At 42.5% G+C, this 16,830-nt stretch overlaps 1 protein-coding gene across 4 annotated transcripts in view; it reads left to right on the forward strand.

Annotated features, from left to right (window-relative positions):
- The window catches only part of syne1a (spectrin repeat containing, nuclear envelope 1a), a 177,455-nt gene that overhangs the window by 78,724 nt on the left and 81,901 nt on the right, over positions 1–16,830 (forward strand). For all 4 annotated transcript variants that reach the window (XM_047801922.1, XM_047801923.1, XM_047801920.1 and 1 more), the window contains 12 exons: positions 1,990–2,316; positions 2,653–2,805; positions 5,512–5,679; positions 7,095–7,271; positions 10,071–10,217; positions 10,325–10,450; positions 11,567–11,743; positions 13,057–13,322; positions 13,454–15,599; positions 15,701–16,038; positions 16,121–16,265; positions 16,357–16,569. In XM_047801922.1, the coding sequence (XP_047657878.1) occupies positions 1,990–2,316; positions 2,653–2,805; positions 5,512–5,679; positions 7,095–7,271; positions 10,071–10,217; positions 10,325–10,450; positions 11,567–11,743; positions 13,057–13,322; positions 13,454–15,599; positions 15,701–16,038; positions 16,121–16,265; positions 16,357–16,569 (4,383 nt within the window). The remainder of the gene's footprint in view (positions 1–1,989; positions 2,317–2,652; positions 2,806–5,511; positions 5,680–7,094; positions 7,272–10,070; positions 10,218–10,324; positions 10,451–11,566; positions 11,744–13,056; positions 13,323–13,453; positions 15,600–15,700; positions 16,039–16,120; positions 16,266–16,356; positions 16,570–16,830) is intronic.

A 16,830-nucleotide genomic window follows, 5' to 3' on the forward strand; every position in this document is an offset into this window, starting at 1 on the left:
GTATCTATATATTAGCGTAAAGCTAGAGAGATATATCTGTACAAACACACAAAAACACACACCATCACACACAAACAACAAACACAACAAAAAAAGCTTTCGTATAAATGTTCTTCACCTCTATCTGGAGTTATGTCGGGTTCTCTCTATATATCTCTCTATCTCTCTGATAGCTTCGCTCTCTCTCTCTCTCTCTCTCTCTCTCTCTCTCTCTCTCACTCTCTCTCTCCCACACATCACGTCTCCTCTAGCTCTTCCTCATCACATACAGTAATCCATCCTTCCAGCACGTGCTGTTTTCAGGAACACTGTGTAAATAAATAAGAGTAAAAACTCTTTACATTTCTATCTCATTACCCCGTATCTAACAGACTCCATATTACGTGCTACAGCACCAGAGGGTGTTGATCACTTCTCTCTAACAGCAACTCTGACAAGTGTGCAGCTGAAAACCACGGCATTATATTCATTCTTTATGGTTTCTATAGCAACAGCTTACACCCGGACATGAGCTCAGGCGCTGTATAGGCTAAAGATAAGGAAAGAAACACTACAATAAATATATACAGGATCAGGTGATATTTATTCAGTCTTTAGGGAACGAATCTGCAGTCAGCCATTTAAAAAAAAAGGCAGAATTTTGAACGAGTAAAATTTTTTATATTTTTTTTAATAAGCCTTGAATTATTGTTTTATAACATGCTAACATTTAACTAGTAAGTAGTCTTCTGCTGTTCTTTCTTGCTTTCTCTCGCGCGCGCTCGTCGCTAGAGAGCAGAGAAGGCGAGAGAGAGTGAGGTCGAGAGAGAGAAGAGAGGGACGACAGCAGAGTGAGCAGAGAGAGAGAGAGCAGAGAGAGAGAGAGAGAGAGATAGAAAAAAGAGAGACAGAGGGAGATGAGAGATGAGATGAGAGAGAGAAGAGAGAGAGTATAGATAGAGATGACGAGATGAGTACGAGAGAAACATAGAGCGAGGCAAATAGAGCGAGTGAGAGAGCTGAGAGAGGATGAGAGAGAGCGATAGACTCTGCAGAGAAACTCATTACATAGTAGTAGGGAGACCTTCACAGACGCAGATCGATGATAGAGAGAGCGTCGTGCGAGATACGAGCTATCTAGGACTCTCTCTCTCACTATCCTAGCTCTCTCTCACACACTCTCTCTCTCTCTCTCTCTCTCTCTCTCTCTCTCTCTCTCTTTCTCTCTCCCACTCTCCCCCCTCTCCCTCTCTCTCTCTCTTTCTCTCTCTGCTCGATCTGTCACTTTCTGCTCTTCATTACAGAGGCGAGTCCTCTCTTGTCTCAGCAGCAGTGCTAAATCCCAGCATTAGCACCAGGGGCCCATTAGGCTCTGCTCTTTGTTGAGACAACAGAGTCGTATCACATCGAGACGCCTCCAGATTCAACACACAGTACAGACCGATGGAGCGGGGGAGGAGGGGGGGGGGGGTCATGTGTGGGGTGGGTGTTATTGGGGTGTGTGTGAGGAGGGCGAGCCCTGCTGTGGTAGCCCTGTTTAAGGCCTCGGTAATTGGGTCTTCCTATCGTATCTCATGCTGAATCCTCACATCTTCACATCCTCTCGCTCTCTCTCTCACACACACACACACACACACACACACACACACACACACACACACACACACACAGCCGCTTTAAAGAGCCCTTCAGGAAAGTCCACTTCTGAAGAGAGCGCTCATGACTCAGAGCCTGTCGTGTGAAGAGAAGATTTCAGTACTGTGTGGAAACAATAAACGTGATCTCTCCTTATTTGTTCAGTGTTTTATTTATCACCATTAAATGTAGCTATAAACGGATAAAAGTTACACCGTGTCATTAAATCTAAAGTAACTCTCCTTCATCACACCAGCATGTTGTTATGTAGAATTCAGCACAGCTGGGGCAAATAATTTTATTTTTTTCAGATTTGTTATTTGATATGAAGTGTGATCTGATGTAAAGTATCCACACTCGTGTATCTTCTCGCAGGCTCTACAGCGTGATGTGGACGAAGGCCACGCCCTGTTCAAGACCCTCCGTGAGAAAGCCGAGCAGGCCGTCTCCTTCCTGGATGAAAGCGGAGCGTGTCGGCTAGAGAAGGAGGTCCAGGAGAGCCGATCTCGACTAGAAGAGCTTGGCCTGGGGATACGAGCCGAGCATGGAGCTACTGAGAAGAGCACGATGCTTTATAAAGAGTTTCAGGAGCGTTATAAGACCCAGCTGCAGTGGATGAGAGAGACTCGAGCTCTACTCGGCTCTTCGGCCGAACCGAAAGCTGAGCTCTACCAGAGAAAAGCCCAGCTGGCAAAGTATAAGGTCCAAAAAATATATTATGTGTATAATAACTTATGAATACAGTCATAACCTTATATAGTCTTCATAGTGATCTTTATGACTAGCGTTCGGACAGGTGAGGTGTTGTAAATCTTCTGCTCTTCCATATATCATTTCTTAAAGGTTACTCTCTACCAAGAGAAGCTATGAACATGTTCATATCGTCTTATAATGCATCATTATTCACATTTATAAAAATGAAAATGTTTTGCACGAGCCTTCGTAGTTGTGTTGTTAAAATGATGCATTATGAACGTGGCCTGGTGTGACCTGTGTGGTAATTAAATGGCGAGCGTGACTAACATGGCATGTTTTCAGGTGTTGGAGCAAACTCTGCTGTCCCGGGACTCTGCCCTCAGTGCCATGATGGAAAAAGGGAAAACTCTGCTGTCTCTCCTCCACTCTCCCTCCATCACAGAGAACATGGACCGGTTACAGAGCGAATATCAGGAGCTGTGTAACACCGTGAGGGTGAGAAAAGCTCACAAGTCAATGATGCACTTCACTTCAGTGTTCATAAGGCTACTAAAGCCTTTCACGACAGCTGTTGTAAGCCTGCATGAGCATTTATACATTTGTCAAGGCGTCAGCTGTCTAAGACAGTCAGGTCGGCATAACAAGTGGCAGAGATGTACTTCTGTTTTAACAGGGTGACATAACATGACATAACATGACGAGTGGAGAGGGGTACTTCTGTAATAACAGGGTGACATAACATGATGAGTGGCAGACATGTACTTCTGTTATAACAGGGTTATATAACATGACATAACATGATGAGTGGCAGAGATGTACTTCTGTTATAACAGGGTGACATAACATGACATTACATGATGAGTTGCAGAGATGTACTTCTGTTATAACAGGGTGACATAACATGACATTACATGATGAATGGCAGAGATGTACTTCTGTTATAACAGGGTGACATAACATGACGAGTGGCAGAGATGTACTTCTGTTATAACAGGGTGACATAACATGACATGACAGGTGGCAGAGATGTACTTCTGTTATAACAGGGTGACATAACATGACATAACATGAACGAGTGGCACAGATGTACTTCTGTTATAACAGGGTGACATAACATGACATAACATGATGAGTGGCAGAGATGTACTTCTGTTATTACAGGGTGACATAACATGACATAACATGACGAGTGGCACAGATGTACTTTTGTTATAACAGGGTGACATAACATGGCGGGTGGCAGAGATGTACTTCTGTTATAACAGGGTGACATAACATTATGAGTGGCAGAGATGTACTTCTGTTATTACAGGGTGACATAACATGACATAACATGACAGGTGGCAGAGATGTACTTCTGTTATAACAGGGTGACATAACATGACATAACATGACGAGTGGCAGAGATGTACTTCTGTTATAACAGGGTGACATATGACATAACATGAACGAGTGGCAGAGATGTACTTCTGTTATAACAGGGTGACATAACATGACATAACATGAACGAGTGGCAGTGATGTACTTCTGTTATAACAGGGTGACATAACATGACATGACATGAACGAGGGGCAGAGATGTACTTCTGTTATAACAGGGTGACATGACATGAACGAGGGACACAGATGTACTGTACTTTTGTTATAACAGGGTGACATAACATGACATACTATGGTGGGTGGCAGAGATGTACTTCTGTTATAAAAGGGTGACATATGACATAACATGAACGAGTGGCAGAGATGTACTTCTGTTATTACAGGGTGACATAACATGACATAACATGACAGGTGGCAGAGATGTACTTCTGTTATAACAGGGTGACATAACATGACATAACATGACGAGTGGCAGAGATGTACTTCTGTTATAACAGGGTGACATATGACATAACATGAACGAGTGGCAGAGATGTACTTCTGTTATAACAGGGTGACATGACATAACATGAACGAGTGGCAGTGATGTACTTCTGTTATAACAGGGTGACATAACATGACATGACATAAACGAGGGGCAGAGATGTACTTCTGTTATAACAGGGTGACTTGACATGAACGAGGGGCACAGATGTACTGTACTTTTGTTGTAACAGGGTGACATAACATGACATACTATGGTGGGTGGCAGAGATGTACTTCTGTTATAAAAGGGTGACGTAACATGGCGGGTGGCAGAGATGTACTTCTGTTATAAAAGGGTGACATAACATGACGGGTGGCAGAGATGTACTTCTGTTAAAAAAGGGTGACGTAACATGGCGGGTGGCAGAGATGTACTTCTGTTATAAAAGGGTGACGTAACATGGCGGGTGGCAGAGATGTACTTCTGTTATAAAAGGGTGACATAACATGACGGGTGGCAGAGATGTACTTCTGTTATAAAAGGGTGACGTAACATGACAGGTGGCAGAGATGTACTTCTGTTATAAAAGGGTGACATAACATGACAGGTGGCAGAGATTTACTTCTGTTATAAAAGGGTGACATAACATGACATAACATGGCGGGTGGCAGAGATGTACTTCTGTTATAAAAGGGTGACGTAACATGGCGGGTGGCAGAGATGTACTTCTGTTATAAAAGGGTGACATAACATGACGGGTGGCAGAGATGTACTTCTGTTATAAAAGGGTGACGTAACATGACAGGTGGCAGAGATGTACTTCTGTTATAAAAGGGTGACATAACATGACAGGTGGCAGAGATTTACTTCTGTTATAAAAGGGTGACATAACATGACATAACATGGCGGGTGGCAGAGATGTACTTCTGTTATAAAAGGGTGACGTAACATGGCGGGTGGCAGAGATGTACTTCTGTTATAAAAGGGTGACATAACATGACATAACATGACGAGTGGCAGAGATGTACTTCTGTCATAACAGGGTGACATAACATGACATAACATGGCGGGTGGCAGAGATGTACTTCTGTTATAACAGTTCACGTGTCATAAAATGTCACGTCAGATTTCTAAAGAAGCTTTTTAGTGTCTTAGTGAAAAATGACAACTTATAACAGTAACACAACAGGGTTTCCAATCAATCGCTATGGCAACCGTGACATCTTATATAAGCAGTTGATGTTGTGAAGTTAAGGTAAAAATAAATAAAATCTAAAACAAATGTAATCTACTTTTAATGATAAAGGTTTAAAGTTTTACTTAACGTTTCTGACCTTCATGTCGCTTCTCCTACAGAGTCGGGTGCAGAAGCTGGAGGCTCACGTAAAGAAACAGGAAGAGTATCACACCGAACTCCAGGAAGTGGAACGCTGGCTGCTGCAGATGTCCAGCCGGATGGTGACCCCTGACCCCACTCCGGGAGGCGGGCTGGAGGCAGCCGCACAACAGCTGGCCAGACACAAGGTTATTTGTTATAGTCGTACCCACACACACACACACACACACACACACACACACACACACACACACACACATGTACACTGGGAAAGAAGGTGCAGTGTTTATATGACGGTGTAATTGCTTTTCTGGACCACACAGGCTCATGTGAGATGGTAGCTGTAGATGTCTGTACAGCTGAAGTGTATCTCCTCACTGTGTTTAGTGTTTAGTGTGATTAATTAACACCAGCGTGTCATTTTACAGTCTACTGTCTCATCACGTTTAACTGAAACACTACTGTTCATGAAACCTCACATTGTCTGTCTGTCTATCTATCTATCTATCTATCTATCTATCTATCTATCTATCTATCTATCTATCTATCTATCTATCTATCTATCTATCTATCTATCGATCTATGTAAAAGTCTGTCTGTCTGTCGGTCTGTCTGTCTGTCACTGTGATATCTGTCTGACAGTCTAGTATGCCTCTTTCCTTATCTATCTATCTATCTATCTATCTATCTATCTATCTATCTATCTATCTATCTATCTATCTATCTATCTATCTATCTATCTATCTATCTATCTGTCAGTATCTGTGTCTGCTCTCTGTCTGTCTATCTCTACGTATGTTTGTCTATCTGTCTCTGTGTCTGTTTCTTTAAGTCTCTTTCTGCCTGCCACATGCTCTCTCTCTCTCTGAGGAGAGGAGAGAGGAAAAAGAGGGAGAGAGGAAAAAGGCAGAGGAGAGAAAGAGAGAGATAGAAGTAGAGAAGAAGTGAAATTTAAAAGGAAAAAAAGAGGGATTCATCTCTAAACTCTATTCTCCTCTCTCTCTCTCTCTCTCTCTCTCTCTCTCTCTCTCTCTCTCTCTCTCTCTCTCTCTCTCTCTTTCTTTCCCCCTCTCCCCCCTTCTCTCTCTCTCTCTTTCACCATCTTGCTCTCTCTCTCTCTCTCTCTCTCTTTCCCCCTCTTTCTCTTTCCTCCCTCTCTCACCCCCCCTTCTCTCCCCCTCTCTCTTTCTGTCTACCTCTACCTTGTTCACAAGTCTGGATGAAGCTACTTCATGTTTTTGTTATTGTTCAGTAAGCAGGGTTGAAATCCTCAGGGGACTTTATGAAGTGCAAAGTGCTCTCATATTTTAGCCCTGACCACAGCACAATATCTCGTAAGCAAGCAGAGCTTTAGACACCAGGCCATTTTTCTCAGCGAAGAAAATTCTCACTTCCTGTCAGGAATCTCATAGCATTAACGTTTATGCGATTAATGCTGCGCAGAGGACGAAAGAGCATAATGTATTTTGTCTCTTTTGAATCTCTGTTTAAATGAGTCCTGTGTGTGTGTGTGTGTGTGTGTGTGTGTGTGTGTGTGTGTGTGTGTGTGTGTGTGTGTGTGTGTGTGTGTGTGTGTGTGCTGATGTTTACTGGCAATTCCCAGGCCATCATGGAGGAGATTGCGGGCTTTGAGGAGCGTCTGGCGGGTCTGAAGGAGAGAGGAGACGAGCTGATGTCTGGCTGCACCGAACGCCTCCAGGCTCGTGTTCGCCAGCAGATCCAGAGCCACCTGCAGGGAGCACGAGACAGTTACTCAGCCATCTGCAGCACGGCACAGCGCGTGAGTGTCTCTGCCAGCGGCCTAGCGCCGAGCCAACACATCCCCAGATCTCAGTTAGACACCGTGTGGTGACATCACTCTCTCCATTCACACACACTTCCCTCAAATCCCAAGTTTCCCTGAATCACATCTTCCACACTAGATCCGTATTGTTACTGTATGTCAGTAACAACACTGAGGAAATTTCCTCGTATTCAGAGCCGGTTTACGCACCCGGTTAAGTTTCAACAGCATCCACAAGCACTCGCCTTTAACAGCAAAAACAGTCTGGAGTAGAATATACTAACTTTATTGATAGCAGTGTGTACTGTAGTTAGTAGTGATTATCACATGAATCACTGCATTTATTTTGTTTTATTCTGACAAAATGTTTTCCGCTGAGCTCATAACATGCAGACAGGACAGGAGTGTATTTAATCCCACAACTGTAAATACTTTGACTACAGTATATTTATCATTATATTTATTGTCAAACTGTTAGTAGTGATGATATTGTCTAACATTATTAACATAAAATATTGTTGTTGTTTTTTTTTAATGTAATTTAAACCACGGGGAGATCGTCCTCGTACATGACGTATCTGACACTTCGCTGACTGAACGCGTTCCGTTTTAATTTCCTCCGTGACTCCAGTCGAACGAGCTGTCTTCGATTCCTCTGCAGTTTAAGAATGGAAAATAAAATGGTTTGCTCAGAGGAATCAGAAATAAAGGATACTTAATGATACTCACCCTGTGATAGGTTGGCACTCCGTCCAGGGTGTATCCTGCCTCGATGCCCGATGACGCCTGAGATAGGCACAGGCTCCCAGTGACTCGAGGTAGTTCGGATAAGCGGTAGAAAATGAAAGAATGAATGAATAATGATACTCAGAATGAAGAGATATAGAGTGATAGAATTTTAAAAAAAGAAAGAAAAGAACAGAGTATACTAGAAACATTTTGATGTTTACATTTTTTCTACTTTTATTACGTTTTATTTGTGACGGTGAGACGATTATAGCTACTTCACACTAAAGCACTGGGCTTTCCAACAGAAGCTTCTCAAATCCTGTCCTATTTCTGTAAAAGAGGCCACCTGATTTCCTCTAAGACCTCCAACTGTACGCATATTTAATGTGCCAGGTTAATACGCCGCTCCACCACCCAGTCCAGCTCCGAGCACACAGTGTGTTAATACAGTACCTCACATGTTCCACAGCCTTTTTTCTTTCCCACTAATACCCCCAACTTTACCTAATCTCCCCCAGCCTCTTCCTCACCCGTCTGCCTGGCTGTAAATCCCACCACCACCTTGCAGTCTGGCCATTCATCTTGCAGACGGAGAAACTGCCAGCTCTCTCTGCATGCCAAACCACCGCCGTCACTGCTCACCCTCCCACCGAGGCTTTACAATCGGCCGTGTCAATCAGCGCTGGCTTTTCTCTCACGCTCATCAACATGAGACTGACCCGGTTTATCACTTTCGGCTCTGTTTACGGTGTTTTACTAAACCGTTAATCAAAATAAAATCTGTCTTATCATGACGCACAACTATTAAATCCTTCCACTCTTTACCTTCCTGACTGTTAAAATAATACAGTTATCTATCAAAAACAAATCACTGGCATTTATAAGAATAATAATAATAAGAATACTTATTATTTGGACTCATTCTGTAATAAAAAAAAATATTTATTAAGTGATATCTTTTTATTACATTTGTATATATATATTTATATATTTATTTCTAATTATATTTATAATTGTCACAATTTGTATAGATTTATAATTATGCACTTAGAGCACCAGTTAAAATCTTATATTAAAAATGTTTGTTTTCTTGATTATTTTTCATTCTTAAAATTAAAAAAAAAAAAATTTTGATAATAATCTTAAGCATTGGGGGACACGGTGGCTTAGTGGTTAGCACGTTCGCCTCACACCTCCAGGGTTGGGGGTTCGATTCCCGCCTCCGCCTTGTGTGTGTGGAGTTTGCATGTTCTCCCCGTGCCTCGGGGGTTTCCTCCGGTTACTCCGGTTTCCTCCCCCGGTCCAAAGACATGCATGGTAGTTTGATTGGCATCTCTGGAAAATTGTCTGTAGTGTGTGTGTGTGTGAGTGAATGAGAGTGTGTGTGTGCCCTGTGATGGGTTGGCACTCCGTCCAGGGTGTATCCTGCCTCGATGCCTGATGACGCCTGAGATAGGCACAGGCTCCCCGTGACCCGAGAAGTTCGGATAAGCGATAGAAAATAAATGAATGAATGAATTTTAAGTTTTTAATGAACAAAGAACTTAAGGTTTTTACAACACAATGAACAAAGTAAACAAAGGTTGGGCAAAGAAATAATAATAATAATAATAATAATAATAGTAAATACTGGGGTGTAATAAAATAAAGTACAATAATTTTAGTGCAATAACTATGAGGTAAAATAGGCGAGGAGATATATTCTTTCATTCAAATTGTGACAAATATATATTTTGATCGAATAAATGTTTTAGTTATTGTTTAGTAAAAAAGATGTCGCCATTATAAATGTGTTTATTTATACAAAAACTTTTATTTCGTGAGACATATGTTTTCATTTTGGCAGATAAAAGGCTTCACGATTCTTTATATGAGATTCCTTTAGATTCTTTCACGTTTCCTTGGTGTATAAACGTAAGCTCGGTTACCTGTGAAATTTCTGACATCCATCAATTATGTGAAAAATACAAAAACAAATAAACCTTTCGAATAATAATAAAAAAAACAGTCCGGTTGCACAGTGAGGAGGAAGAGGATGAAAGAGGTGGTTTTTGGGAATTTGTGCAGGTCTATCAGAGTCTGGACAGGGAGCTGCAGAGACACGTCAGCCTGCGAGACACACTGCAGCAGTGTCAGACCTGGCTGTGTAATATCCAGGAGGAACTGCAGCCGCCTGCACAAACACCACGCTACCTGGAGGAGGCACTGATCCAGGTACACACTTACTCACAAGGATGGTTTTCTGATTTTTTCCCAGCATGCGTCTAATAAAAGGGATGTGTCACTTAACTAATGTCATGATGTTTGGACTGGAACTTCAGCTGAAGCAGGAGCGAGCTCTTCAGGAGCAGGCCAGTACGTACCTGCACCTGATCTGCTCCACGTGTGACCTGACGGAGGAGAAGGTGCAGGAGACCGCCGCTGATATCCAGCAAGTCAAAATCCAGGTAGCTTTCCTCACACTCCCTCTAACCCTGCCACAATGTCTTCTATTTTAAGTGAAAATACATTAACTCTAGAGCCACTTTATGCACTGTAATGTTACAATTTATACGCAATTAAACTCTGTAGTAAGCAATTCTGGGGCAGTGGTGACTCAAGCGGTTGAGGCTCTGGGTTGTCGATTGGAAGGTCGAGGTTCAAGCCCTTACCACTGCCAAGCTGCTGCTGTTGGGTAACTGAGCAAAGTCCTTAACCCTCCCTGCTCCAGGGGCACCGCGATCATAGCTGCCCCTGCTCTCCGACCCCAACCTCCTAAGTTGGGATATGTAAAGAAAACAATTCCACTGTGCTGTGATGTATATGTGGCAGTAATAAAGGCTAATACAGTATTCCACAATTTCAATTCCTTCTAAATAGTTTGATTTTATATTAAAGATGCCCTGCCACACGTATGTCTGAAGTTTACCATGGACTCTCTAACATTTTTTTGTGGAAAAAATGCCCTGGTTACCTTGTTTCAAGCCGTTCTAGTGTGGTATAGAAAGCCTGAAAGACTCAGCTCGATTTGCGCCGGTTCTCATGAATATTCAAATGAGCTATGCTGCTTGGCTCCGATTGGCTAACCGCTAGGATATTTGTTTTCAATCACCTTGAATTGCGACAGAATGGCTTCTTCACAAGCCCGTTGACGTTCAGCCATCCTTGCTGTATAGGAAACTCACTGAGCTACACGAAGTCTGGGGGCGCTGTCTCAAGTGGGAGAGCTCATGAATAGTAATGAGCTCAATCATTACGACGTCAGACTGAGCAGCTTTTCCCAACAGTTCATTTTCAAATTCACGACACAACACAAACACATATGGACCTAACACATATCAAAAAATACAAGTAAAAACGTTTTGTGTGGAAGGGCACCTTTAAGAATGTGATTAAAATAAGGTAGACATTTTATAAAGCTGGTATATGTTTGATTTGTCGTTGGGTACATTTTCAGTACTCTTTCTAGCAAGCCACCACACTAGCCAGGAAACCATGGCAAACAGAAGTAACTTAAAGACACAAACATGAACAGCCAAACATCTGGCTATGAAACATTTATGCGCAATTTTTTTTAAATCTAGGTCGAGGAAAGAATGCTCGAATCCCAAGAACTGGCAGACAGCTGGAGAGAAATCGAGAGCCTACGTTCCGATCTTGAGTCTCATCTCCGAGAAGCTGAAAAGTTTCTGCAGAACATGCTGAGAACACCAGCAGATCTTGAACCAAAAGTCTCTCAGAATCAGCTGGACCAGGCTCAGGTAAGTGTTTAAAATCGAAGAATTGGTTCATAGTAGTGCATCATAAAACTTGGAAAATTGTTAGTCATCTAAAAATGCATTCATACATTTGGTGACTTGTTGGTGCTTCCAGATCAGTTTTTAATCTAGATAGAACGATAATAATTGTTGTTGCTAACTTTATTGTATATCTTCAGATAAAGATGGAACATGAATACAACATGTGTACTATATTATTCTTGAATTTAAAGTGATGAATTAAAATAAATCATTATTGTAACCCAGGAGGCATGATGGCTTAGTGGTTAGCACGTTCGTCTCACACCTCCAGGGTCGGGGGTTCGATTCCCGCCTCCGCCTTGTGTGTGTGGAGTTTGCATGTTCTCCCTGTGCCTCGGGGGTTTCCTCCGGGTACTCCGGTTTTCTCCCACGGTCCAAAGACATGCATGGTAGGTTGATTGGCATCTCTGGTAAATTGTCCGTAGTGTGTGAGTATGTGAGTGAATGAGAGTGTGTGTGTGCCCTGTGATGGGTTGGCACTCCGTCCAGGGTGTATCCTGCCTCGATGCCCGATGACGCCTGAGATAGACACAGGCTCCCCGTGACCCGAGAAGTCTGGATAAGCGGTAGAAAATAAATGAATGAATGAATTATTGTAACCCTGAGCTACATTTTTTTTCTCCCAAAATATGCCTAGATATTGCCACAACCCTGTACTGGCTCTTATAATTTGGCAGAAATCCATCATTTCCTCTTAAAATCCTCTTTAACAGTATTACTGTCCCTTATAAAATATGTCAAAAATTGCTTAAACTAAAATCTGTTTTGGAAAATAATTTAAAAAAAAACAAAAAACATGGTCATCTTCCATAGACCATTTTGTGTTCTACAACAATTTGGGGACCTCAACCCACATAAGTCACTGCACTAGGAACCATGTACTGTAAATACCCCTTTTTAATGGTTCCTGTTTAATAATTTGGAGGTTTTACTGTGTTTCTGGAAGATCTAATGGGTTTTGTGACTACCATCCTGGCAGGCAGCTTCATATATTAATAAAGACCACCCTCTGGACTCTGTGCCTGCCTGTAATTACGGAAGCGTGAATTGATTTGTCCGTGTCCATAATTGCTGTCTGCAGGCCGGTATGTCATTGTGTGTGGAAATAGAGGATATTATGCCTCTGGTTATATTGTGAGCTGTCAACAAGAAGAGGGATGAAAACTTCAATATCCTGAACCTCCCCCACTATTCTATCAAGTCATCATTCCCATTATACCTATGGAGAAAAAAAGCTTTTGTGCTAATAATGTCCTTTATTTTCTACCACGAAGGACTTTATTCAGGAGATACAAGCCAGGCAAGCTGATTTGACCAGCCTGAGAGAGAGCATTGGAAGGCTTGTGCCATCTCAGGATTCACCTGAACTGGTGGAAATAGGTCGCCTACGCAGATCTTGGTTAGAGCTTGCAAAGCAGGCTGCAGAGCTTTTGGAGCAGAGAGAGGAGGATCTCCAGAGGAGTGGGGATTATCAAGAGTGCCTAAGCATGGTAGAAGAGCTGTTTGACCAGTTGTCCAAGGAATGGGATTATCTGTCCAGGCATGTATCCGACCTTGTTCAGAATTAATATTGATTTCATTAAATTACCAATGCATGGGTTCTGTTGGTTTGAAATGCCATCTGAATCTATCCTATCTAGACAGCTTGATTAATAGTCAGTTTATTTTTAGGGGGGATATGGAGAGCAATGCAGGGTGTTTAGATGCCTTGAAGAAGCTCTACATAGATCTTCAGGACCAGCGGTGTGTATTAGAAGATTTGAGAGATAACAAGAATGCAATCCTGCCACGCCTTACAATTGAGGACAAGGACCTTGTCAAGGAGCAGGTAGGATACCTGGAGCAACGCTGGACCCAAATGGAAGTGCAGGTTGAACAAAAGATACAGGATACGATCGAAACCCTTGAAGACTTGAATCATTTAGAGGACCAATTGCGGGAAACCCAAGAGTGGGCTGAGGTGCAGCGACCATCTTTTTCTGACGTACTGAAAACCAGTCCCCCTCCTGACCTTGCTCAGAGCTTTTTATTCGAACACTTGAGCTTTTGTGCAGAACTAGAGGCCAAGCATCAGCTTATTAATCAATCTGTATCTGAGGCTGACATCCTTTATGCTCATCTAGGACTAAATGAGAAAAGGAGACTGCAGACCTTGGTGCAGGATGTTCAAGAAGCAGTAGAATCTCTTAGCTCCAAGGCAGCTCACCACCGCAAAAGCCTTAATAAAGTGTTCACAGAACGGACACAGTTCCTCCAGGCCTTGGAGAGGGCTGCTGCATGGATCAAACAGCAAGAGCAGAGGATTCTCGCAGATGAGCATGTGGCTCTCGTGCCAGATGAGCTCTCCAAGCAGGTGTCTATTTGCAAAAACATATGTAACAGCCTAAGGGCATATCAAGTGGAACTAACCTCGCTTTGGACACAAGGAAGAGAACTTGTAAAGGAAGCAACAGAGGATGAGAAGATAGAGACCATTCAAAGGCTTGAGGAGCTCCAGGGAACCTTTGAAACTTCCCTCCAAAGGTGCATACATCATTTGCAGCACCTGGAGAGAGCCTTAGTTATTCGAAAGTACTTCAAAGTTGATCTGGATAGAATCTGCGAGTGGTTGCGACATGCAGAAGCGGCCACATTCCCAATAATAGACCTCAACAGGAATGATGCGGAGCTGCAAAACCAGTTAGCCAAATACCAGCAGATTTTGGATCAAACCTCAGCATATGAGAACCTGTTACTTATTGTCCAGCGGGCAGGACAGGAAATTCTACCCACCTTAAATGAGGTGGATCACTGCTACCTGGATGAGAAACTTAACGGCCTTCCGCAACAGTACAACGGCATTCTTTTGTCAACCAAAGAAAAGCGAGACAGGATCCAGCGAGTGATTCTGGAGCGCAAGGAATTGGAGTCCCTCATTGAAGCGACACGTAAAGCTTTGGAGGGACTTCAGGAGCAGTGTGATGCCTTAGAGAAACAATCAACTAGTGGAAGCCTCGAAGATGGGGAAAGGTTGCACAATGACTATGATGAGATCCAGACAGGCCTTTTAAACCTTTTCCAAGCGATGAATGAGTTGAAGAGTAAAACTCAGGACTTCCATTGCACAGGACAACCATATACACGTGAGATCATTGACCAGCTAGTCAGTCTTTATGGTAGACTTGATCAAGAGACAAAGGAAAAGGTTAAACAACTCAATAGAACTTTGAATGTATTAAATGACTACAGGACCACAATCGCAAAAATGGATAGTGGCATTAATGCAGTCAGGGAGCATATGGATGAACTTCATTCTGAGAAGCAGTTAGATGCCATGGAGAGATTATCGAAACTGCACAAAATGGCCAAAGAGCTAGATGAGATTAGTTTTTATGCTGAAGGACTGACTGGACGGATAGTGGAGTGCAACCAGCACTTTGACTATGATACCCTTAGAACTCAGGTTTCCATGAAGGAGACACAGCTTCAAGCCTTGAAATCAAACATTTACAAAAGCATAGAAGAATGTGAATGTTGTGTGGGGAGCAAGCCTAGCTTCCAGACCGAGGTGAAAGAAAGCTTGATGTGGCTCAAGAGGGTTAGAGAAGATCTCAGAGGTTTGGTTAAGCTTCAGGAAATCAATGCGCATGTTGTACAGGATGAGATCAGATCAACAGTCACACTTCAGAGAGAAATTCAATCTAGGCTTCAGTTGCTGAAAACTTTAAGCCAAAATGAGAGGACCTCCAAACAGACATTCCCCGGTGACACGGAGACCTGTTTGAAGGATATTGCAGACTTGGAGAGTGAGGTTCAGGAATCCCTCGCAACCAAACAGGTAAGCATGTAAGCATATTTAATAATATGTTTCACATCTTAGAGTTCTGGACTTCCTAAATGTTTAATCCATACCCACAATGATGTTCTGTTTACCCTCAGGCGGTCTTGCAGTCAGCACTATCCTTGCTACAAATGCACCAAAGTGCCTTGAGGACTATTAGCCAATGGTTAGAAGATGCCGATGCTGTCATAAAGCAGAAGAACCAGAATCTAGAATTGGAAGATCTAACAGAGAGGCTCAAGGAACTTGAAAATGTTTTGACCCAAGAACCGACCATAAAGAAGGCGATTCAGGATATCAAGGGCATTCTCCCTAAAATTGAGAGCTATGTCGATTCTGGTGTTTTAATAAAAAATAAAGAAGCCCTCGAGACCACTTGTCAAAGGAGTGCTGATGTCACGGAACAGCTGAGAAGTCAGCAAGAAACCTTGAACAGGTAACGTCTGCTGGTTTATTGGAATCATTGGGTATCATTGAGTAGTTCAAATTTAAATATTGTATTGATGGTGTATTTCTAGATGTTCTTCTCAGTGGACGGCATTCGACAAAGATAGAGAAGCACTCATAACTGAACTGAGTGAAGTCGAAATGAGATTAGCTGAGTTTAGGACAGCTAAATCAAGCTCTCTTCGAGAGGCCGAGGACAAGCTTCGTTTTCACCAGGTCCATTCGGTTTTCTTCTAGAAATTATTCTTGGTGATATTTCTACATCATGCATCATGTTCTAATGTTCTAAATGCACTTGTCTTTACAGGATTTTGTGTTCCAACTCGAGGCTTGTCGAGATAAACTCTCCAACCTGAAAGAACATTCAGAGCAGTCCGATCTGAATCGCATGTCCGGCGCTGCGGTTTGTCGTTCAGTTTGTGCACTAGACCAGCGATGGACTCAGTTAACCAGTGTAGCTAAAGTACAGGAGAAAGCTCTAAAGGACACGGTGCATGACTGGAGAGGCTTCATTGAGAAGGTAAGATATTAATGCTTATAGTATCATTAAATAAAAAAGGGTATATCATCATATCATGTTATAGTTAAATGTTTATAGTTTCATTTTAAATGCAAAATAATAACCTGTTTTGAATTTCACTGCTGAATGATACTGTACAATTTCTCTCAGGGATCAATAAAATCTTTAAAGGTGGGGTCTCCGATTTTTGAAAGCCAATGTTGACATTTGAAATCACCAAAACAAACACGCCCCTAACACAAACGGGTCCCACCCCTGTAT

The sequence above is a fragment of the Tachysurus fulvidraco genome, chromosome 16 (assembly GCF_022655615.1).
Source record: "Tachysurus fulvidraco isolate hzauxx_2018 chromosome 16, HZAU_PFXX_2.0, whole genome shotgun sequence".
NCBI classification, from domain to species: Eukaryota; Metazoa; Chordata; class Actinopteri; order Siluriformes; family Bagridae; genus Tachysurus; species Tachysurus fulvidraco.